The sequence below is a fragment of the Manacus candei genome, unplaced genomic scaffold (genome assembly GCF_025592945.1).
Source record: "Manacus candei isolate 608988 ecotype Guabito, Panama unplaced genomic scaffold, ASM2559294v1 h1tg000020l, whole genome shotgun sequence".
Classification (NCBI taxonomy): domain Eukaryota; kingdom Metazoa; phylum Chordata; class Aves; order Passeriformes; family Pipridae; genus Manacus; species Manacus candei.
In genome coordinates, this window is record NW_026138068.1 from 2,284,004 (window position 1) to 2,308,160 (window position 24,157).

At 52.1% G+C, this 24,157-nt stretch overlaps 1 protein-coding gene across 1 annotated transcript in view; it reads right to left on the reverse strand.

The window, feature by feature from the left end:
* Positions 1-9,688: 9,688 nt before the first annotated feature.
* The window catches only part of RPH3A (rabphilin 3A), a 31,594-nt gene continuing 17,125 nt past the window's right edge, over positions 9,689-24,157 (reverse strand). Inside the window, exons 5-20 of the mRNA XM_051785529.1 lie at positions 23,141-23,270; positions 22,453-22,539; positions 21,867-22,036; positions 19,011-19,171; positions 18,793-18,888; positions 18,591-18,638; positions 18,290-18,520; positions 17,245-17,324; positions 16,601-16,675; positions 15,373-15,482; positions 14,639-14,765; positions 14,157-14,213; positions 13,820-13,971; positions 12,732-12,813; positions 12,123-12,219; positions 9,689-11,768 (exon numbers count right to left, since the gene is read on the reverse strand). Of these exons, the coding sequence (XP_051641489.1) occupies positions 11,638-11,768; positions 12,123-12,219; positions 12,732-12,813; positions 13,820-13,971; positions 14,157-14,213; positions 14,639-14,765; positions 15,373-15,482; positions 16,601-16,675; positions 17,245-17,324; positions 18,290-18,520; positions 18,591-18,638; positions 18,793-18,888; positions 19,011-19,171; positions 21,867-22,036; positions 22,453-22,539; positions 23,141-23,270 (1,834 nt within the window). The 3' untranslated portion in view covers positions 9,689-11,637. The remainder of the gene's footprint in view (positions 11,769-12,122; positions 12,220-12,731; positions 12,814-13,819; positions 13,972-14,156; positions 14,214-14,638; positions 14,766-15,372; positions 15,483-16,600; positions 16,676-17,244; positions 17,325-18,289; positions 18,521-18,590; positions 18,639-18,792; positions 18,889-19,010; positions 19,172-21,866; positions 22,037-22,452; positions 22,540-23,140; positions 23,271-24,157) is intronic.

Consider the following 24,157-nt stretch of genomic DNA (forward strand, 5'->3'; position numbering starts at 1 on the left):
CTCCTGCCTGGTCAGTGCTGCTGGCAGAGGGATTTGCTCTGAGCTTCTCTGAGGATGAGGAGCATCCAAGGGCTGGGATGAGGGCAGTGGGATGGCTGGCCAGGGCATCACGGTGGGAGAGAGGAAGGGCCACATGGCCATCACTGCCTGGTGGTCCCCAGGCACAGGTGACATGGCTCCAAGGTCCCACAAAACCCCCGCTCCACAAACAGGATGAGATCCAAGGGGCTCCCCAGGGGTGTCCCTCCCCTCCAGCCCCCCCTTGCTGCAGCTGAGCTGTGGCAGTGCCAGATCCAGTGCCCGTGGATCCCTCAGGCATCCAGCAAACCCTGCTCCTGGCCAGAGTGCTGCCAGCCCCAGCCCAGCCCATGGCAGGAGATTATGTAGCTTTGGAGCAGACACGTGGAATGGCTGTGTCCTACTTTTTGAGAGCAGAATCCAGCAGAAAAAAAAAGAAAAGCCACAGTTGTGGTGAGAGCAAATATAGTAACTGGCTCCCACCCCGGCTCTGCTGGAGTGTTACAAGCTGCAGAGCCAGGCCAGGGTGACATCCCACAGCCTGGAGTGTCCCCTAGGAATGGGGAAAAGTGCTTGTTTGTCCCCCACTTTCTCCTCCTCCCCATAGGAAAAGCACCTCCAGACACGCTTCGGGCTGTGTCTGACACAACCAGATACTCATCTCCCTTCCCTCGGGGTCAGCAGCCAAGTGGCTTCTTGGCAGTGGCCCTGTCTCTGTCCCTGTGCCCTTCCTGTCCCCATCTCTGTTCCTGTTCCTGTTCCTGTTCCTATTCCTATTCCTATTCCTATTCCTATTCCTATTCCTATTCCTATTCCTATTCCTATTCCTATTCCTATTCCTATTTCTGTTCTCGTCCCCATCTCCATCCCCATTTGTTCTCCTGTCCTTGTCCCCATCCTTATCCCCACCCTGTTCCCATCCCTCATTCCCCATTTCCCATTCAATCCCATCCCCATTCTCATTCCCATCACATCCAATTTTCCTTTCACCATTCCATATCCCTCTTCCATCCCATCCCATCAAATCCCATCCTCATTCCTTATCCCTATCCCATCCTATCCCATCCCATCTCATTCTCTTTTCACCATTCCCCATGCCCATCCCAACCCACTCCATTTCCATTCTTATCCCCATTCCAGTTCCCATTTCCATCCCATCTCCATTTCATCCCCATACTCTCCCATCTCCATCCCATTTCCATCCCATCCCATCCAGGGAAATGATGATTCCACCTTCATCACTGATCCCTAACTGGGAGCCCTCCCTTTCCAGTGGATGCCCAAATTGAAAGAACCAATTAAAGCCACTTAATCACTGACTTAATGGAATGGGGATGAGGATGGGGATGGGATGGGTTGGAATGGGATGGGCATGGGGAACAGTGAAAGAGGAATGAGATGGGATGAGGAATGGGGATGGGATTTGATGGGATAAGGAATGGTGCTGCTGGGGTGCATTCCCAACATTCCCCCTGGAATGCCTGCCTCTGGATTTACTGCCTCAGCTCCATTATCACCAATCAATACCACCAATCAACCAGTTATTACTTAATGGGCTAAAATTGTCATTCTAATGTCCCAGATCTGCATGTTCTGGGTGGTTAATTGGTGCAGAGCTGATTTTGGGGGCTTAATGAAAATGTAAATTCAGGCCCATTAATCAAACAATTATTTCGGAACCACGAGACAGACGGAGCTAAATCTAATTAAGGAATAAACAAAGTTAATCAGCGAACAGAAAACACTTACTAATCATAGAAATTCATTGCCAGAAAGAAATATTAGGCAAAAATTTATTAAAGATTCCCAAACCTGCTCCTCTTCTTAATAATCCGCTGCTCTGGCTTCCAGGAAGCCCCGTCTTGGGTTTATTAAAGCATTTTTCTGCTTTAAGGTCTGCTGGGCACCAGAGAACTAAAATATATTACTCTGCAAGATGAATAATTGCATCAATTTAAAATAATAGGGCCAGGGACCGAATGGGGAGGGAGGGGGGGCACCTGATGTTGAGGTTGATGTGTTTTGGGCTTAATTAGCGGCGGTTAGAGCTTGCCCAGCTCCAAAGTTAATTCTGATTCAGGCAGAAAAATTGCACAGAGACTTAAAGATGAAACTGGTGGCCTTTCCTTTCCCTCTGCCTGTTCAGAGCTTCTTGGCAAAACCTGCTTGTCTGGCACAATTCTGTACATAAATGGGAATATTCACTCCCAACTCCCTTCTGACTGGTGCCACTTCCCACTGTCTCCAATATTTGTGGCCACAAAGCTACTTTTTTGTTTTCTTTTTTACTCCAGAGCAGCACTGGGATGTGGTCCTGAGGCTTTATCCATAAATCCCGTGGCTTGGCAGGATTCTGGTGCTCACACTCTATTTCTGCTCCTTTCCGTCTCCAGGATGGAGAGAGATGGGACTGAGAATCACTGAGCTCAGGGGGCTGGGAGGGGACCCCAGCCTTGGTGCTCTCCGAGCCTCCCACCACTCATTCCAATTCCTTTTTCCCTCTTTCTCTCCAGATCCATCACTAAGTCCCATTTTCCCACAGCCAGGCTAAGCTATTTATCAAAAACCTCCATATTAGGTTAACAATTCTCAGCAAATTATTTCACCCCCAGTCTGGTTCATCCAGAAAATGGAGCAGGAATGTTGACAGCTCCACCAGCTGTGGGAGGGATGGACACCAGAACCATGGGGTGCTCAGCACTGTTATCCCCCCTTGGATACCCCACAATGTGCAACATGCCAGGTGCTGCTCAGGACCCCAGTCCCAGCTCCATCAGCACAAAAACAGACCCAGAGAGGCGTAGGGGTGGTTTCTATCTCCCTCCATCCCAGCTGGCATCCATTCATCCATCCATCCATTCATCCATCCATCCCATCAGTGGGACACCATGAAATGGAGGGCACGAAGCTGCGGCCTCCGTGCTCCTGCTTCCCAGTTTGGGGATCAACTCACCTGCTCTCCACTTATTTATGCACCATGTGATGCCAGGAACATCCCCCCAGCAAAGCCCCAGCCCAGGAGCAACCTCTGGAGAGCAGGAGGAGGCAAAGGGCAGGGACAGGAGGGATGAAGGACAGGGATGCTGCAAGGACAGCCCAGGGTGTCTCAGCTCCGCTCCAGCCTCAGGACCACCTCCTGGAGTGCAGTGACCAGGACCTGGGAACAAGGTTTGTTTTCCCACCAGCCCCCGGGTTCTCCTTGTCCTGAAGCCACCTCGTGTCCTCACTTGTGTCCCCGAAGCCACGACATCACCTGCATCTCAAAGTGGAGCCAGAAGTAGATTTGCTGCACCAGCGCCGCATCCTGAACCATCCAACTCGGCTCCAGGGCTTCAAAGTGCAGCTGGGTCCTCCTTGGAAGAGGGCTTGCCCTGGGGGCCGGGGTGGCACCTCTTAGAGGGGGGCAAAGGATTCATTTCCAGCTTTCTGAGCCCAGACGGCAGCTGCCGTGCGGCTCCGCAGCGCCCGCCTCATTGGCATTCCCCGCTCACCCGGCGGGACCGGCAGCGCTGCAGAGCCTGAATTATTCAGCTCAAGGAAGGACCATTTTCTGATGGAGAAAGGGACGACTCGTGAGCAGGACTCGGGAGGCTGCTCCTCAAAGCAGCTCCTGCGGCACTGCCCTGCCTCAGGGCTGGAACACATCCCGGGCTGCTCTAAACCGTGGGATTTCTCCCACAGACCTGCTGCCTGGATGCTGTTGTCATGTGCTCAGCAGCAATAGATCCACGGCACTGGTCAGACCTGCCCTGAGGAGCATCTGTCTAAAAACTATAATAAAAAGCTGGGGGGAAAAAAACCTCACATCAATTAATCGCCGTGTTTCAAAATGTCCCTTTCCTCGCTGAGGCAAAAAGTCAGCTCTTGATATGTTTAAAATGCTCCTTTCCACACTAATGGTTAAGAATTCCCCCCAGTGCAGATGTGTCCCTTGCACAAATTCATTGGTATTTAAGGATTTCAGGAGGTGCAGTTTTGGGTCATCACAATTCTGATCAGGCAGGGACAGACCTTTCCATGAGCTGAAGAGAGTGATGAGTTTCCACCCCATCGTCCCCCTGCCAGGGCAAAAAATAAGATGAACCAGAGGGAGCTGCTTGTTAAGCACTGGTGGCAGCTGAGGATAAAGGGAGGTGTCAGTTCAGGAGGTGTCTATGGGGTGATGTGGGATCCTTAATGATGGGGGGAAGCAGGGATGGTGCAGGATGAAATTTGCTGGTTGGGTCGGGGAAGGACATGTAACAGACGGCTGAGTGACCAAGGTGACCTGTCACGTCTCCTTGCCCTGCAATTTGATGATTAAACCAACCTGCTGCCAACAGGCTTCAAAGCCTCATCCTGCTGGGTGCCAGGGGCCAGTCCCACACTTGGCACAGTGCAACCCAGGGCTGGAAACACTCACGAGGCTTTTTATCAAGCTTTAGGCTTGGCCACTGACACCTATGTCACCTTTTCTCCCTCTGTGCCCACAGCTCTCCCATGCTCTTGGCTGCAGCTGGTTTGCACCAGGACAGTAATTTTTAACTCTATTTTAGCATAAATCCTTGTCTGAATTAAATGTCAGCACCACCCAGCTCCACCTCCCTCTTCATGCTGCCTTTCTCCCCAGCTCCTGTGTAGGATGCTGTCAAGTGTTTCAAGTTGATTAGGAGAAGAAGACATGGAAACTAAACTGGGATGAATAAATGCTGTGCTGTCACCACCAGCAGCTGTTCCTGTGGAGGGGTGGCCCTGCTGCCCCCACCTCCCCACGCTGATCCCATCACACTCTGCCCCAGGGGCAGCAGCCAAAGCTCCATCTGCCAGTGGCCACTTGCATGAGCACAGGAGACTTTGCAGCACCTTTGGTCACTGCTGCAGGACAGGGAGATGGTAGGAACTGGGAAGGCACGGGGTGACCAACACTGTCCCCTCTGCGGTGCTGGCACCCTGCTGGTCCCCAGCCTGTGGATCAGCACCTCCCCCACAGCACTGTCGGAGAGGGATGGAGATTTCCAGGGCACAAACGCCGTGGCCATGTCATTTTTCACACAATTAAATATGAAGCGGCCCAAGTGCAGCTCATATTTCAGGGTTAATGTTGCTGCCAAATATTATCACGGCAGCGCCGCTTGTAAAACAAAAGCGATCGATGAGGTTCCATCTCCAGGAGAGCAACTCCAGCTCAGCGTGATCCCCGTGCACCAGACACGCTCCCCGTGCACCAGAACATCCCAGGGAACTTCTAGGGTTTATTTTCCCTTTTACTGGGTTTTTAGTTCAACAATGCTTTGCTTCGTGCTTCTGTTTCCTCATGGAATCCCAGGACAATTTAGTTGGAAGGGATCTTAAAACTCATCCCATTCCATTCCCTGCCATGGGCAGGAACATATTCCACTAGACCAGATTGCTCCAAGCCCTGTCCCAACCTGGCCTTGGACACTTCCAGGGCTGGAAGGAGTCTATTCTCCAGGGATATAACCCACCTTGACCTATCATCCTCTGGCCTGGCAGGATACTTTTTCCCTTATGCAGGTTTTCATGCCCAGTTTTCCTGCCTGGCTGTCTCCAAAGGCTTTTATTCTCTGAAAACTTTCCAGCCACTTGATCACAGCCAGTTTGCAAGTCTGGGCTATTAAATACACCCTGAGAGCAGTGGCTGGGGTTGAAAGCTGTGTGAGCTCCAGCAAGGTGAGAGCTCAAGAACACTCATCCTCGGGGAGAGCTTTGGAGATAAGGCACAGACTGAATTCAGCCCCTGGAGATCCCACCTGCCTCCCACAACGGAGTAGGAGTAGGAGTCACAGGGAGCTGAATAATTTAGATTTTAAAAGGAAAATGCTCTTTGTCTTCGGGCTGAATAAAGCCCTGATTTGCTGAGACTCTTGAGATCTTGGCTGTGACACTCAGGGTTTCCATGACAAGGCTCTTATCAGGTAGATACCCATCAGCTCTGCAGCTCTGCCTGGCTGGCCCTTAATTAATAATGCTGACCCTCATCAGGCAACAAAGAGGAGTGACAGAGACACCTACAAATTTCTCAGGCTCCTTCCCTCTCAAATTCAGCCCATCCTGGCTACAAACAACCTGAAGGCTTCTCAATAGCAATTCCCTTTCACACAACTGTAAATTTATTTTTTTTGTTCCTTTTTATCTGCCACTGCTTTTATTTTCCAGTTTGACCAGATCAAGGCGAGTCTTTTTGCTTGGACAGTTTTTGAAAGGAGACAGTTTGTGGGATTTTTTTTTATAGTGCTGCCAGAAAACCTGAGAAATCAGTTATCTCTAATGGATTCAGAGAGCTCTCAGATCTCTAAAAGCAGAAAACTGCAGTTTCCATCTCGACTCCAGCTGCTTAATTCAGGTTTGGAGGCAGGAGTCGACCTCCCGCTGCCTGATCTTCCCAGTTCACCTGCTCCCTGCCCATGACCCTCATTGAGGGTCACTGATTCATCGCCCAGCACCCCCAAAATGTCCCCAAAAGGTGCCTCCCCGTGCAGAAACGAGACAACCCAAACCTCAGCTTCCCCCAGGCAGGTCTTTGTGGCCTCTTCAGACCCCACCACAGACCTTCCCCTCTCCTAACTGGTTCTGCAGGAGCCCAGAGGAGTTTGTAGCCCCAGCTCTGCATCTGAGTGAAAGAACAACAGTTTATTTTAGGCTGAGGACCGAGGAGATGAAAGCCATTGATCCGAGCTAGTAATTACATTGTTATCTGTGCCCTGTGAGATAAAGAGATTTTGAGCTGCTGGCTTTTTGAAAAGCCAGGCTTGAAAGCGGATAGAAAAGGGATTTATTTAGTTGAGCTCCTCTATTTTTTAAGTGAAATTTAAATAGTAAAAGCTTGGGTTTTTTTATTTTATTTTTTCCCCCAGAAGATGAAAAGCCATGGAAGGTTTCTGTCCTGCTCAGCGAAGCAGGAGAACCTCAGTGATGCCCCAGGATCATGCAAGACGCTGTGAGAGCTTCCTAACAGGTTCTTTTAATGAAGGATACCCCAAGGAGGTAGACAAAAAACAGCACTAGAGGATTCTGGCATGGGCTGGGTCAGTGGGTGCTGCCATGACCTCATGCAGCAACGTGCACCTTGGAGAGGAGCCATTTGGCCATGTTGTGTTGTGCATCTCCTGCTCCAGGGGCAAAGCAACACTTTGTCAGTGTCTTCATCCCACTGCTCGCTCAACATTCCTGTAGCTTTTCCTCTCTGATTTTCCTGGCCCCTCTCCAAGATCAGCAAGGGACCTGCTTCCAAGTCAGCTGCTTAGTGCTGCTGTCACCCATATTTTACAGCCCTCTCAATGAAGAGCAAATCTATATTGATTTCAGAACTACCGGAGCTGTAAATTACTGGCCAGGACTGGCCTGGCCCGGACCAAGATGAGAATCTATTGATTGCACCAAAGGTCTAAATCTAATTAGCACACAAGGAAACTGGTGGGAACAGCAGAACAATTCACATGTTCTCAGGTGTAATTAAAACTGGAAACCCACCTGCAAAAGCAGGAGAGGCAAAGAATGGTCCTGTTCAAGTGCGAATTGCAATCCAAGGGTTTCCTTTTCAGAGCAGCTGACAGGAAAATGGGGAAGGACAAATAACAATCGGGGGGACAGTAAGAGAGGAGCCTCTCTTATTCCCATAAAATCCCTATTTCTCTATTTGGAAGCCTTTTCCATTCAGGACTTCACAGCCAACCACAGTTGGTGCTCTGTCACCTGCAGTAGAACACAGCACAGGGAGTATGGGGGATGATCATCCCAGTCTTCAGCTGGAGTTGGGTGGCCTCCCTAGTGGGACCTCTTGGGTGGGATTTCTCAGCTGAGAGTTCTTGGATGAGACCTGTCTGCTGGGAGTTTTTGGATAGGACCTCTCACCTGAGACCTCTTGGATGGGACCTCCTTGCTGGGAGTTCTTGAATGGAACCTCTCAACTTGAACCTCTTGGCTGGGACTTCACCACTGGGACCTCTCCACTGGGATCTCTTCTCTGGCTACGTTCTGGGCAGCAGCAGAGAGGAAAAATCAGTGGGAAGAAGGCTGAAAAAAAGCTAATGAAAGGAATTTAAAGCTCAACTTTAAGGCTGATAGACTTCCCTGGGAATACCCCTTCAAGAGGACAAAGGCCCAAGTCTTCCCTGCCACCAGAGCTCTGGAAGAGAACAAGCTTTAGCAGCGGTGCAAGGGAGGGGTGAGGTTGGCCCCGAAGTTCTCAACACGCCTGGAAATAGCGGGATATTCTTCTGGCACCTCCTTCCCACTCCATCTTTGGAGCTCCAGTGACATCTGCTGCTGTCTCTGGGCATCGCCACCAGCCCGGCCACCCGCCACCCCCCCGGCTCGGCCTCACACTCTCCTTCTGGGCCACACGGAGGGTGCGATGTCACCAACCCAGGGCTGGGGCATCACTCTGTGGAGCTGCGTCCCAAGGGGCTTCCCCCGGCCCAGCGTGCCCATTCCTGGAAACTGAGCTTAAAAACGCTCACATAAAAACTGAAAATGGAGGAAATCATTGTTTAGGTTGTGCAGGTCCTGGTGGGATGTTCTCCTGCAGTGGAGCAACAGGAGCTGCAGCCAGAGGAGGGAAAGGCTCATGCTCTCCAAACTGGGGAGGTTGGTTTCTCATGGGATGGGTTTGCTCTCAGAGGGAGCATCAGAAGGAAGCCACCACCACCACAAACTTCATGGTTTTCCCCATGGCATTCACCCCCAGGAACGAAGTGGATGTGCACAAAGGATCGACCCCCACAATATCCCCAAGATTTAACCCAGATATTCCCAACACCATTCCTGCTACCCCTCAGGAGCAGAGGAGCCAAACCAAGCTCTGCAGAATTGTGACCTCTTCCCTCGTAGAGGAACCTGCACCCACCATCCCAAACTCAATATCCTAAACCCAATCTGATGTCCCACCACAAATTCCCACATATGAACCACGGGATTCATATTCCCACAGGGAATGAAAGAAGCCAAAAACCACATTTATTTTTTTCTTTTCCAATAGTCTCACTTTATTAGATACCACATCAAGAGAGAATGTTGTGCTGCATGCAGCGGAAGACTGGAGTATTTCTAGTTCCTGTGTAACATTTTCTTTTTCTCTTAATAGTTGTAAACTGATATTTTGCTGTAAAATCACTGCATGCGACTTTGAATGCAAACAGCAGTAGAAGAGGCTTTTATTTTTATTTTTTTTTGTTGTTGTTTTTCACCATTCCCAATCCAGATGTGCATGCTTTATTTACAACGAAAAGAAGTCATTCAGGGCAGAAATTACCATCAGAAAAACTGAGAAGAAGGTGGCAGAGACCAGGACCGTGGTTTGCACAATACTGAGGAGATTGGCAAGTTGCACTTGATTTTTGTGAGTGTAAAAAGATGATTTGAGTATCCTTTGTTCAGAGGGAAAGCAGGCTGGACAGAGAATGGCAATACAGGATGGGGTAATGGCAACCTTAATTGAGTTGTTCTGCACATACAAAGGAGGCTGGGCTGCTGCAGGGCTGGGGGACATTGAGGAATTCCTTAAAAAATGTTTTTTAAAGGTAATTTTACCCCAGTTACCCATTTCCCCAGCATAGCTCTGGGCCCAACTGCTGCTCTGAGATGAGCAGGGAGGGATAGGGCAGCACAGAATAATTAAGGTTGGAAAAGACCTCTAAGATCAAGTCCAACCATACCACAGCTGAACCAGTGAGATTTTAGCACAGGACAGAGAGGGAAACCATCCCAAAGAATAGGGTCGTTTCAGTCTAGGTTGTGGACAGTCTGGTTCAGAGATCTCATTCTTACTGGCACAGAGTCAAGAACTCCATGAAAGAAGGGCAAAATTTTCAAGTATCCTCTTCCATTACACTCTTTGTGCCACAGGATGAGTCTGGGGTGATGGAAGAGGTCTCCCAGCTCAGGCCAGACAAAGCAGAGGATGCACAGGGTGGTTTAGGTTGGTTTTTTCCCCACCTGGTGGTCCAAGGATGGGGAGCATGGGGGCTGTGGGAGGCAACACAGACCTCCTTGGATGTGTAGACCCTGGGCTGGGCTGGGGCAGGGCTGCTCTGCAGCAGCAGCATCACTCCACACACGGGGGTTCGTGTCACCCAGAGCTGGTGACATTACTTGGCACAGAGCTACGGGGACGGTCACAGAGTGTCAGCATTCAGAGGAAGTTCTGCTGGGGGAAAAAGACTATTTAAAGAAAATATCAAGAAAACAACTCATCCAACTCAAAGGAAAGAGCTGCCCAGGCCACAGGACAGCTCCCCAGCCGACTGCAGCAGCAGGTACACGGGGAGTCATGGACTGAAAGGGCTGAGGTTTCATACAACATGCTCAGTGTGTAGCCCACTGACAATATATTCCATAGTGCTTATTGTGCTACTATATCAACTATGCTTGAGGTTATCCAGAGCCAGCAAATGGTACCAAACCTGACCAGCATCAGTCTGAGAATGTCTTTGCTCTCCTGCTATCGAGGACAGATTAAACAGCTCCAGGAGATAACTAAAGCGCAGGTTGAAGACAATGGTTCTTGTGCAGAATTGGAAACGAAACAAAACAAAACCAAAACAACCAAAGTTTGGAAGACCTCTAAACATCCCAGCTAATTTCAGTAGTTGTGGTGTTTTGAAGCAATTCAAAGCAATAATCCTTGCACACAGCTACTTGGTGGGAAGTGCCATCTCCCTTGGCTTCCCTCTTGAGCATGGCAAACGCTCGGCAGCAGGAGGGGTGGTCTGAGGGGGCCCAGGGACTGCCCTCAGGGCTCAGTCACTACTACACAGCTCAGAGGTGAAGAGGAGGTAGTCACAACCTTGAAACACAGGTGGGCTCCTACAGCAACAGTGTGTGAGTTCCTCAGGCAAAAGGAACCACATGAACCAACCCAAACCTGCTTCCCTGCGAGCACAGAGCTCCCTATTCCTCATAACTGTTATTGTGTTATTGGTGGATCTTCTCAGCAAAGGATGTGCCACAATATTGCTCAAGTGGACCAAACCAGAAGTAAAGCTCAAGCAGGACTCGCAGGATTACATCAGTGACACAGGCTTTGGCCTAATCATGACAACACAGACACCAGGAGACGGTGACGACCCACACCAAAGCCAAAGAGCTTTTTCATTATTGCAACTGAGGTATCGATATCACACAAGCAGAACAGGCCGATGCTCCAACACCAGCACTCCACACCCCAGTGCCTGACAGGAGCACAGCCAGACTGGTGGCTGCACATCCCACTGGGAGATGCCAGAGCCACAAGCCAGTGGCAATGGGATGAGCCAGAGGAGCAGAGGCTGGAGGAACACAGAGCATCGGACACACAACGGGAACGCTACCACAGGGCATGTGAGACCAGTGAGAGAGAGGAACAGTCAGGAGGGAACTATTGCTTGACAAAATTACACAGCAGGGGAACTCAATGACCTCCCTCCCAAAACAAAAAATAAACACAGGAAGAAAATATGAAAGATCTGGGTTGGTTTTCAGGTGGAGGTGAGGACGGAGGATGCTCAGAGGAGGCAGAAGAGCATCGCTGCCCTGGGACTGGAGGCTGTAGCAAGGCATGACTGCGCTGGAAGACGGACATCAGAGATCTACAAGGGCTTGGCAGAGGATGGGCTGTTGGGGAGCGTGGGGCAGCAGCTCCCTTTAATCACTGGCAACGTGGTTCTCGTTTTGGAGGGTGTGCCAGCGCTCAATCTTCTTGTCCTTGTTCTTCAAGCATTCATACCAGTGTTTCAAGCGCTCGCCCTTGGCCGTAATGCCGAGCTGGCAACCGCCTGGGAGACAGGGAGAGAGGAGACATGGCATTCAGAGGGGATGCTGATGTTACAGTAAATCCCTCCATAGGGACAGAACTCACATTTGCAACACTTTTTCCACCTCCTGGATCAAAAATCTCATGGAAACACCCTGACATGCTTTGCTTGCCCAGAAGGGCCCCCTGGGATGCAGGAGATGGGCAGCACAGTGGGTGTAGTGTATGTGGTGGTCTGATACAAGCATCCCACCAGCTTCCATGGTCCCACCTGGGGTTCCTCACAGGGCAGGTGACCTACACACCCCTCCCATACAGCAAACACTGTCTTGGGCACCAAAAAACACACCCCAGAGTGCAGAGACTTTCAGCTCACCAATGTAGTCATTGGATTTTCCAATGTCGTAATCCCAGACTGAAATGTCCAGTGACTTCTTGGCCAGATCACTGTGTTTTATGTCATAGAAGAACTCCTGCAGAAGGAGAAAAACACATCACGTAAAGCATTCCAGGAAAACACTCCCCGAAACCTGCAGCTAAGGGATTGCACATGTTCTCTGTACAGCCTGGATTCAAAATCCAGTGAGAGAAGAGTTAAAATTAATGAAGGGAAAACATTCCTTCCCTGTAGTGCCTCTTCTCTCAGGATGACAGGAGCTGAGCTCACTCCCTGTACCTATGTGAGCCCTTTCCAGGTGTCCCATCAAAGCAGAACCAGTGGTGGGACCCCAGGGGCACCCATCCCACCCACACCCCCCAGCCAGGGAGACACAGAGTCAGCAGCACCAGCAGCAGGGAGGCTTCAGGGTGCATGTGCTGCCTGGCCCCATGGCAAAGTCATTCCCAAAATACTGCTGGAAGCAGAAGTGGGAAAGGAACCTGAGCAAGGAATCAAACCTCAGAGAATTTGTCTTCCACCTCCTCCACACAACACAGTAATTAGCTAAATTGATTTATTAATATAAAAAAATAGATCCATCCCTACCTCGTTAAACTCAGGATTCAACGTTTTCTTCTTAATCTGTGTCTTGTGCTTGGCCTTTTTTCCCATATCAGGTTTCAGCCAACTGGGGGTAACAGAAAACAGTTCAAAACTCAAGTGCAAGAACAGTGGGAGCTTATAAGCTTAAAAAGTGAGTTTCTGTGCTAGAAAAAAGGGCACTGACTATATTTATTTAAGGCCAGTCTCCCCATCTTCTAGAGGATGTGGGAAAAATGTGGGGCTGGGGCTGTGCAGCCTGGATGGAGATCCAGGACTCAGTTGTTCTGAGTTGAAATAATTTAAATCTATGTTCAAAGTTGATTTTAAAATGCAAGTTCACCATCTTATGTTCGTGGAAATTGAAAATATAATAAAAAAATAAAGAGAGACTGAGAAGATAAACTGCTCAGTTCCACCTCAGCTATAAAGAGATGTGCAAAGTGTTCAACATGAGAGTTATTGAAGGAGTTTTAGGGAGAACAGAGGTTTTTTCTGAAGGCAAAGAGAAAACAGCAATGATAACCTCACCAGCAATGACTGCAGGGTCCTCACTGTGTCACAGTTTATGAGGTTGGAGTAAAAACAACTTCATTCTCCCACATTCCCAGGAGCCACCCAACCATTGGAGACAGAGACAGACAAGGTGATCCCTGGGCTCCCAGCTTCACCCAGCACGTGGGATTATGAGGCAGGAAGTGGGGCATGGAGGGGCATCAAGCCACCCCTGCCCTGCAGCCACACTGGGTGAGAGATGGAGAGAAGGACCCCCTGTTCTCCTTGACATGAGGTCAAAGGTTGGACTCAATGGCCTTGGAGGTCTTTTCCAATGATTCACTGATTCTACATGAGGTGACCATTGGATCTGGGCATTTGGGGACCTACAGGGAGCGATGGAGCCAAGGACTGGGTCAGTCTCAGTCACAGCGGGGGCACTTCCACCATGAACAGTTACTGCTGGCGGACAGCTCCTCCTGCACGAGGTCTGCAGTGGCTTTGGAAGGAACTCCCAGCCCACCAGCTGCTGCCTGAGGACAGCAGGTGGCTCCATGCCCGTGGGTTACAACCCCGAGCCATCCCCAGGGCTCACTCACAGCTTCACGAAGGGGTCCGAGTACCCGTTGGCGTCCATGGCCGCCAAGTGCACGCAGCGCACGATGCCCACGATGAGCCCGCCCTGCTGGGTGCTGTACATGAGGGACACCAGGATCTTCCCACGCTCCTCCACGTCCCCACCACGATCTACCTGCGGGAGGAACACACCAGAGATGGGGACAGGGGGGCTGAGCCAGGAAAATGTCAGCGGCAGAGCAGATGAGACAGGGTGGACAGAAGGGAACCTCATTCTCCATGAGGGCTGGGAAAACAGGCTCACACACAGGAGATGGTGGGTGAAACATGCAGGGAGCGTGTTGTCCTCCAAGGGCTTACCTCCTCTTCATACAGAGCCATCCCACGGGATGCACCGGTTGTTCCAGCACGTTTTGTCTTGGATGAGAAAGGGAAAAAGAGACTGCCATGAGTGACCACAGCTGGGATAGAGCTCTGGGGGCTCAGCCCAGCTCCTTTGCTGGGCTGAGGAATGTCCATCTGCTCCATCAACCTTCACCTCAGCAGATCCTACACTGAGGAGCAGAGCTCAGGGACGGAGTAATCTGCCCTCTCCTCCGCAGTGACAGCGCCAACAGGAGAGGTCTCCAGAGTCACTTCCCCTGGATTCCCACCACACTCTTATCTCCTGTCCTGGATGTGTCGTATCAGACCAGACACAGGTGGGAATCCAGCTCCTGAAGGTGTCAGTGAAGTCAGGCACCTCCAGCTCCAACCCCAAACCCACCCCAACCTCCCTCACATGCCACTTGTTTGCAGCCCCAACACAAAGAGCAGCAGAAGGAAATCTCTCAGACACTCACTGGTATTACTCTCTCCAGGCAGATGTTGAAGTTCTTTTTCTGATTCGCTTTGAGTTTTTTCAAGGAAACTCGAGTTTCTCCAATAAACTCGTTGTGGCCAAATTTGTCTTCATCACACACTGAGATCCTGAAGGGAAGAGGAAAAGATGGAACATCAGCCAGGCTGGAGCAGCACCTCACTCTAGAGCTAAAGCCACCTCTGCAGGGGAACTGCTGGAGGGGTGGACTGAGCAAAGCCCCCCTAAAATCACCCTCCATCTATCTCTCCTCTGATAAGAGGAGGAATAAAATCAATCTTCTGGTTGGCCAAAAAAAAAAAAAAATCAAAATTTTAATATCTGCTCTGTGATAGGGGAAGAGATCAACAGTGGAAAGGTGGAAATTTTCTGCAGGAAGGAAAACATCAAAAATTTTTAGAGATTATTTAAATAGACATCTTAATATTTTGCTGGGATATTGTTTGATCAGCAGAGATACACAATATGCACATCTCCACACCGATAAGAATTATAGTGATGCCAATAATTTAATATTAAATTACAGGGCCAAAATGCTTTTTCTCCACTTAAAAGGACCATCCAAATCAGAAACTTCATGGTGATTTTTAACCAAAACCTCTGTGTTTCCAGGTGCCCCGTCACCCCCTGTACTTTGCTGCCAGTGCTCTCCTCCATGTGAGGAGCCCCACAGTCCCCATCCCACCCCTCCATGGGATCCCAGGCTCCTCTGCTTGCCTGAGGGTTTTCCTCTGCATGTCCTCATCCGTGATGCCGTGGTACACCAGGGTCTCGTTCCACACGGGGTTGCGGGTGTTGCGCAGCGTCTTCGTCCTCAGCTTGTTTGACTGCAATGGCAAACAAACAAACAAACCACGGCATAACCACAGCCCTGACCTCCCCCCACCGAAATCCCAGCTCCTGGCAGAGATGCTCCATCCCGTCTGGCTCACGAGAGGTAGTTTGACTGGGTTGTGCTGGTGAGGCATCAACTCCAGGTGAGCATCACCAACCCAACAAGGTGGACCTTTACAGGAGCACCGGGGACTCGGTGACACGTGGTGGCCAGAGCAGCCTTCACTGCCTGGCTTTTGTCACTCCCTGGGATCTATTCCCTCAAGGACACTTGTAGAAGGAAGAAGGTGCACAGGGCAGGCTGTAGGGGCTCAGGTCATGGCCCTCATGGTCTAAAGGAGGTGGCACCTGGGGAATCAAGGAGCTCTGCCACTTGATCATGTGTCTTTCACAAACACATGTTAAACATCAAAAAAATTTAAAAAAAAATCAGCCAATGAGAGCAACAATTCCCAAGATCACAACACCTTGATTTACTCTGCACAAGATCAGAAATCCCAGATGCATGAAAGCAAACCTGTAAATATCAATCCAATGGCTTTATTTTCTGTTTTCCCTTTGTTTTACACTTAGTTACTCTGAGTAAAAATCTGCTGCAGGGAAAAAACTCTGCACTCCCTGAGCAAAGAGCCAGCACTGCTGGGCCAGTTCTGGTCATCCCTTCCTCCAAGGTTGCCCCACTAGGATCAGCTTAGCTGGGCTGGGGAGGGAGATTTCCAGGGATTTTCATGACAGAGTCAGAGTTTCCTCAACAGTTCTCTCCTCCCAGCTCTAACAAGAACATGTTTCAGCTTCAAAGCAAATGGGTAGTTCAAATTTTGGCAATAAATAGATTCTTGGACAGATGTTTTGTGATGCATTAAGAGTGTTGCCTCCTCTGGAGCGTCCCTTCATCTCTGAGCAGATTCCTGCCTGCAGGATGAGCTGTTCCTTGGGCCTGGGAGAGCATCTGTGAACATCATCACTGTTCAGAGACACCCCCAGGGTAAAACAGCAGCAGTGAGCGAGAAATCAAGGGGGGAAGTCTGATACAAGGAAGGGGCCTGAAGGGGCTCTGAGAAACCTCTGCTCCATCCCAGCCCAAAATGCACCAAACCAGGCAAAGCCTCACCTTGCTGGCTCCAGGCAGGAGGTGCAGCTTCACGTAGGGATCAGCCAGGCCATTGGAGTCCATCGGTTTTAAGCCCTAAAAGATGATTAAGAGAACATGGCACATGAATCCTCCTTCAGCTGAGCCAGGGAAGAGGAGAAGCTGTCCATGAAGCAACTCAGCAAAGAGAAAACGTGTTCAGTGAACCAAGAGCCTTGTTCTCTGCCCCGAGCAGTCGTGAGTGACACGATGTGCTGAAACATCAGACTCACTCAAGGAAAAATCATAATTATAGAACCACAGGATGGTTTGAGGTGAAGACACCCCAAATATTACCAAGTTCCAACTCCCTGCCATGGGCAGGGACACGTTTCACTAGACTTGTCCGACCTGGCCTTGAACAGTTGTGGGCATGCAGCAGCCACAGTTTCTCTGGGAAGCCATCCCAGTACCTCACCATCCTCACAGATTTCTTGGATCCACTCAAGGAAAAGCCCCCCAACTTTCCCCAGCCAGAAGCAGTTGTGCCAACAGGGTCAGGCTGAGTCTCCCAAGGGAGCAGCCTCTGTCAGCAGCCACATGGCTTCCATCTCATCACACCAAAGAAACTGGAAGCCAAATGGACTTAAATTGGGGACAAAATGGGAAAAAAGAGGAGCACTTACCTTGGCCTTGATGAGGGTGCAGTGCAGGGAGCTGTTCTCCTGGTCGTAGAGCAGGCTGAACTCCAGAGCTCCCAGCGTGGCTGACAGAGAGGGAGGAGGAGTTGGAAATAGCATCTTGTTAAAACCCCAGCCAATAACTGCATTTAGTCAGCCCTGATTAGTAATAATTAGAAAGATTTGTGGGTCAAATGTAGAAGCTGTTTAATGCACATGAGACTGTGCTGGCACTGGCCAAACTGCCACAGATCCAGCTGGACTCAGGAGCTCTGGTCAAAGCCTTACAGAGGAGGGACTGCCCAGGGAGGGCAGCCTGGGACTTTGGAGCTGGATTCAATATTCACCAGGCAGAGCAGGAGTAACCCTACAAACCAGCTCAGGGACAGCGTCTTCTCCCAAGGTTGAGAGTCAGTGCTTGGCCCCCAAAATGGGAGCAACCAACTCAGGCTTGTCTTCATGTGATCACCAGGAAAATAAGACAGGGATGAAGAGAAGGCACAGAACCTCAGCTGGGTCCAGCTGCTCCTACCCAAGCACCTGCTCCTGGCCCCGAGCAGCTCTTCCCACCCAGGAGGTTCTCCCACAGATGCTCACCCTCCCGCAGCAAATTCCCTTTCTTTTAGGGGAGCAAATGGCTGAACACCAAGATCTCAGGGTGCAAAGGGATTGCAGCCACCAAGCCCTTCCTAGACAGGTCAGTGGTTTTTCTTAGAGCAAAGGATGCTCAGATGGAAAGAGGCAGATGCCTTAGGGACTCCAGTATGGAAACAGGAAGGTGACGTAGGCTCAGAGCCTGAATCATCACATCAGAGCTCAGTGTTTGGTGCAAAACCAACTGAAGATCCCGTGGGCTGCACGAACTGCACTGAGCAGGGACAGTCTGCAAGACCCTGCCCCGATCACAGGGAAGCAGAGTTCCCCAAGGATTCTCCCAGTCGGAGACCCACCACCTTACCATACGAGTCAGGCTCCCCCAGCGATCATCTCCTCAAACTCCCACGCTTCCCAAAGAACAGCTCCCTCCCTTCCATGCACCCTGCGTACGTACTGCCTTCATCAGAGTCATAGCTGTTGGCATCCTCCTCCTCCTCCTGGGGCTGCTGCTGCTGCTGCTGCCGCTGCGGGGCTGCGGATGCGGGTGTGGCGGCGGGGGGCTGCTGGAAGGCGGGGGGCTGCCAGGCCGGCCTCTCCTCCCTGGCGGGGGGTGCAGCGTAGCCCCCTCCTCGCTCCTCCCTGGAGGCAGCGCGGGCCGGTTCTGAGGGTCCCAGCGGTGGGCTCGCTGCGGGAGGGACCCCGTTAGCACCCCATGGGCTCTGCCCCCCAGCCCCTCACAGACAGCCCGGTCTTACCTTGTCTCTCCGGGAACCGCCCGCCCGCCCCGGGGCCCGGCCTCGCTGCTGCCGGCGGCGCTGGGGACAAACGCAGCATCACCAGGGAGTTCACTGAGAGGTGCTTCCAGCCCTCTCCCCAACCCCGGCACCGCAATTCCACAAACAAGGCATTGAGGTGTCCCCAGGGACTGTTCCTGGTTGCATCCCCATCACATCCTACCTGCGGGTGCTGCCGCCGGAGCGGGACCCGCAGCGGGTCCGGCAGTGGCTGGCGGGGGCGGTCGTGAGGCTTGAACGGAGTTGGTTCTCTTCACACCTGCAAGGAGGGGGCAGAATCAGCACAGACAACCCTTAGACAGCTGTCAGCCTTGTGCCCCCCAGCCCTCTCCTCCCAAGGGTGCAGAAGCAGGCACAGGGATGCAGGAGCACAGTTCTCACCAGGGCTCCTGCTGACCCCGCTCTCGGCACCGTAGTCCCGGCTCTCGGTGTCCCCACCGGTGTCCTCGCTGCCACACGGACCCGCCCGGCCCTCGGCCGGCCTGCGGCTCCCCCTGGGGGATGCCGTCGTGTCGCTGCCTGCGGGAGAGGGATAAAGGCAGCTGTGAGGTTGGAAAACCAACCTCCCACCCCTGGGTGAAGCTCAGTCTGGGTGTCAGCAAGAGGAGGAGAAAGAGGATGGGCACAGCCACTACAGCATCACCCCCAGAGTTTTGGCGACTGCAACAGGAGGGCTCTGCACCACCAAACCTTCACACAGCAGTCAGGAAAGCCCAAAGGACACACCAAACCATGGGAACACCAAAAGATGCAGGAATCCCATGGGAAAACAAGGTCAGAGGCATCCATCACCCAGTCCTCAGCACCCATCAAACCCCTAAGGCATCACAGCTCCACAGTCCCCAGGACAGGGGGATCATATTTTCCTTTTGTTGATCATCTTCCGTTTATTAACAAGACAAGGGTGGCAGCTGCCTCTGCCTCTCACTTCCATCACTCAGCAGATAAATCCCAGCCACACGCTCCAGGGGGCCCAGAGCTCTCCATGGTGACAAATTGCAACCCACAGATGCGATGGAAAAGGTCCCGGCGCTCACCTGGCTGGCACTGGAGATGCCAGGTATAAATCTTGGCTGTGACATAAATGGGATGTTTCTCCTTGGCTGGGCTCTCAGGGTCACCGGAGAAAGCGAAACGCAACAGATTGTAGGTGGGGGGGAGGAGGGAGGGAAAAACACCGGAATGCTGAAGAGCAGAGAGGAGTGGAAACGAGCATCCAGGCCCAGGAGCCCCGTGGTGCAGAAACAGCAGTGCAATAAATAATTTTCCAAGGGAGCTTTAGGAAAATCACGGGCACAACGTGAGCATGCTGAGCGCCGGGAGGGACCTGCAGAGCTGGCAAAGCCTCCCGGACTTGCAGGAGCCAGAGCTCAATAAAAGCTGCCTGTTGTGGGGCTGGGAAGCTCAACAGCACCAGCTACTGTTGCGATTAAATCACCTTAATTAAGTGGTTTCCCCAAGTGCTGCTGCATGGGAAGGGGAAGATCATCAGCTGGGAGCACCAGGCTGGGCACAGGCTCATCTGGAGCTCCCCACAGGGCTGTGACTAATCCCAGGTACCCACAGTGGGTGCCGCCCCATGGGGCTCACCCCAAAACACCACCCAGACACATAGGATGTGTCTCCATCGTGTGGGCTGGAGGGAGCACAGCTCAGAAAAAGGCTGTGCCACCAACACGGAGCCACAATTGGGAACTCAAGCATGGCCACTGTCACAACAGACCCTGAGCTAAAGGATGGCTGGGATGGAGGGGACCACACCAGGGGAAATGTCCTCTCAAACTCCTACTGCCTTCTTTGTAAGGAAGGAGAGGAAGAGGAGGGTTTGCAGCCACTGTGCTGCTCTCATCTTAATGATTGTCCAGCCAGGGGCAGGTGCTGTTGGGAAGGGTCTGGAATCCTCAGCACCTCAGCACTCTGATGTGGAACTGTGAAAAGGGGGGATATTACTCAAAATTAACTCTCAGTGAGACCTTCTCAGTCTCTCCAACTCCCTTACAGGAGGGTGGAGCCAGGTGGGGGTCAGACTCTGCTCCTGGGGAACAAGGGACAGGACAAGAGGAAACAGCCTCAGGTTGTGCCAGGGGAGGTTTAGGTCGGATATTAGGGAACATTACTTCACTGAAAGGGTTGTCTAGCCCTGGCACAGGTGCCCGGGGCAGGGGTGGAGCCACAATCCCTGAAGGGATTTAAAAGCCATGTAAATGTGACACCTGGGGACATGGGTTAATGGTGGTCTGGACTCAATGGTGTTAGAGGGCTTTTCCAAACTAAATTATTCCATGATTCTAAGTGGTGGAGGGGCAAGGTATTACCACAAAAAAACCCCCAGTGCATCCTCCCCCTGCTCTGCCTCCCGTGCACGGCACAAGCCTGGGCACAGCTCTGTGCTGGTGCCCTTCGGTGGGGGAAACCAGAGCAGAGCAGCTCAGCTGCTCCATCCCTTGCAGACATGCACAAGCCCCCACAAACCTCCAGGAGTTTCTCCGGGAGGTTTTCCAAGGACTGCCATTAAATAAGCAGAAAATCTCCTGCCCCTCACAGCAGGACCCACCACCCACAGCTCAGCGCTGGAATCGCAGCCGCTCAGCCCCGGCGTGTGCAGGGGGTGGGGAAGCCCAGGAATAACTCAGTCCCCGCGTGGTGGGCGGCAGCAGCAAGGAGAGGTCCTACTGCAGCCTCCCATGGGAAACTCTGCGGGAAAACGTCATGGGAATGGAAGGAAGGAAAGAGGGGACTCAGCACAGGCGGCACCAGGGCAGTGGCACGGGGAGAGGGTGAAGGCCGGTGCTTACCCTCGGCGTCCGGCTCGGCTGGGGGGGGCCCGGCCTCCGCCTGGCCTTGGGGGCACAAACAGAGTGAGAAGGGGTGAAGCTGCAGCCCACACTCCCCCCAACACCAACCCTTATTTCCCTTTTTATTCTTATTTTTCCCAGGTTTCTCCATCACCGTGTTCATACCCAGGCACTGCCCAAACTCCTGATCCCCACCCGGGGCTGCTTTGCTGAAGGATGTTCCTGCAATCCCATCCACCCCCGACTTGGACAGCCTGGATAAAGCCTCCGCAGGCAGGGAGGGCAGCAGGACCATTTCTACGCTCTTTAGGACACAGGCAGCAGCCACAGGACTGCTCTGGTGCTTTTTCCCAGAGTTTTCCCATGCCAACAATGTGGAGAGACCCAATACCACACTGGGAGCACCCCTGCCAATGCTGGGGGGGTCAGCACCCGCTGTCACCTACCTCGGGTGGGTGCCCGGGAGGACACTTTGGGGTCTGGGGTGGGCGGTTCTGCCAGGCTGGGCTCGCTGGGGGCTTGGGGTCCCTTGTTCTTGCTGACGGGCATCGGCTGGGGCAACATCTGCTTGGGCAAACCCTTGAAGAACCAGGCACCAGAGCGCTTCCACACCTGGGGGAGCAGGGAGAAGGCTGGCATCCATGTCTTGGGAGGGGTCCTGGGGACTTCATCCCCCTGCACCAGCAGGTGGAGGACACACAACTCCACATCCCCACCCTGCAGCCCATGCTGTTAATTAATTAACTCTTTGGCTCATGCTGCAGGCAGCAGTCAATCAATCTGCCCACAACAGCCTCTGCGACACCAAGACTTCGTTTTGGACTAATAAATGTCATTTTATGTAGAAAACAAGACCATGCTGTAAGAACCAGACTCGAGCAGCTGGACAAGGCTTAGTGGTGCTGAAAATCCCTGGGAGCTTCAGTTGGTCCCATCTGGGAGGTCTGGGGTGGGGACAGTGCACAGGGTGACACCAAGGGCAGGGACCATATCCCTGGGGCAGGGGGAGCCCGGGGGGCCACACTCACCTCCCGCTGCTCACTGCAGATCTTGCAGAGCCAGATGGCGTGGGGCCGGTTGTTGGTGGTCTGCACCCCGCACTTGGTGCAGACATTCTACAAGGAAAACAAAAGTTCTGGCCACTGCAAGGTCCCACCACACCAGCACCACCACAGTGGGATGTTAATGAGGGCTGGTTAACGAGAGCTCTCCCAGCACAAGCACCAGTGAGCACAGAAACCCTCGGAGATGTCCTCTCATGCCACGTGTGGAGGGATGTGGGGCTAAAGAAACATGCCCCCAAAGACTGAGGTTCCCCCAGAGCTGAGATGCTCTCCCAGATTTGTCAATAAAACCCTCCCCAAGGATTGTCCTGATGCTCTGTGTGAGCCATGTATGGCAAAGCAAACTCCTCCTTTCTCCGTGCTCAGAGCTACAGGAGCTCCACTCTGCTGGACCCCCTCGCTCACAAGCACCAACCTCATTCGAAATTATAATTTCCAACTGCTAAAAGCCCGAAATTACAAAATAAATTGAATTAACAATCCCTGAGCCAGCCAGTCCACACGGCATCCCTGCAACAGGTTCCTGAAGTCAGGAACGATTGCTGGGGGATTCCTTGGGGGCCACAGGCTGTGGGGATCAGGGATGAGCTCTGAGGGTCTGGGGGGTGCTGTGGGGGTCCGGGGAGGTGCAGGGCACAGGGAGGGGCCTCACCTTCTTGCAGTCCTCACACACGACACAGGCAGACCCACGCGGCCCCAGCTGCTCCCCACACAGGATGCAGCGGTTCACCCCGTCCCCCAGCACGCTGCGGCGCATGTCCTCCAGCCTGGTCATCAGCCTCCTGGCAAAGAGGGGACAGGGAATGTCAGGAAAGGCTCAGGATATTGGGGTCAGGGTCCTGCTCCTGAGGGGCAGCCACTGCCTTTGGTCCGGCCGCTCCTTTTCCTTGGGCAGCTCCTGGTAGAGAATCTCCCCTTCCAACTGTGGGAATGCAACCAGGGGAAAAGATGTCCCAGTGGGATATAATACTCCAGCATGTCCTTTATACTTCATATTGCACAATATTAACTTCCACTGATGCAGCCAGAGAGCTGACACCAGCCCCAGCTCCACGTACACGCATGTGGAAATCCATCCAAGGCAGCATCTCTACAGAGAGCACTTTGGCATCAGTGAAGTAGCTTTGTCCCCAAATGGAAAACTTTTCCACCCAGTGACTGCTCACGAAGAGCTGCAAGAAATCCTGGAAGGGCTCTAGTAAGGACTGAATGAATTAATTAGCTTTCTTATTAATTAAGGAAAAATATTGCCTACAGTGGAAATTATGGAAATTCTTTAAATGAAATGCTAAAAGCCCACTGGAGAACAGGTTATAAAAACAGACCTTTGGTTCCTGCAAAGGTAGAAAAAAAAAAATGAACAGTTAGGGAAGTTCTGGAAAACCAGCATTGGCAAAAGGAGTTTGGGAAGCAGGAGGGAGCTGCCAGCTTCGTACGCTCAGTTAACCCAGAATCCTGGCCCTAAAAATAGCACGAGAAGGGAAAAAGGATGCATTATTTATGCCATTCAGTGAGGAAGGAGCAGGAATGAAGGAAGGGAGGAAGAGATCCAAGCCCACCAGAGGGAGCAGCCCCCGAGGCCACCATCCCCCTCGGCAGCCTGACCCAAATCCGACAGAGCCGTGAACACGGCGCGAAAAACACCCGGCGCTGGAAAGACATTTTCCCA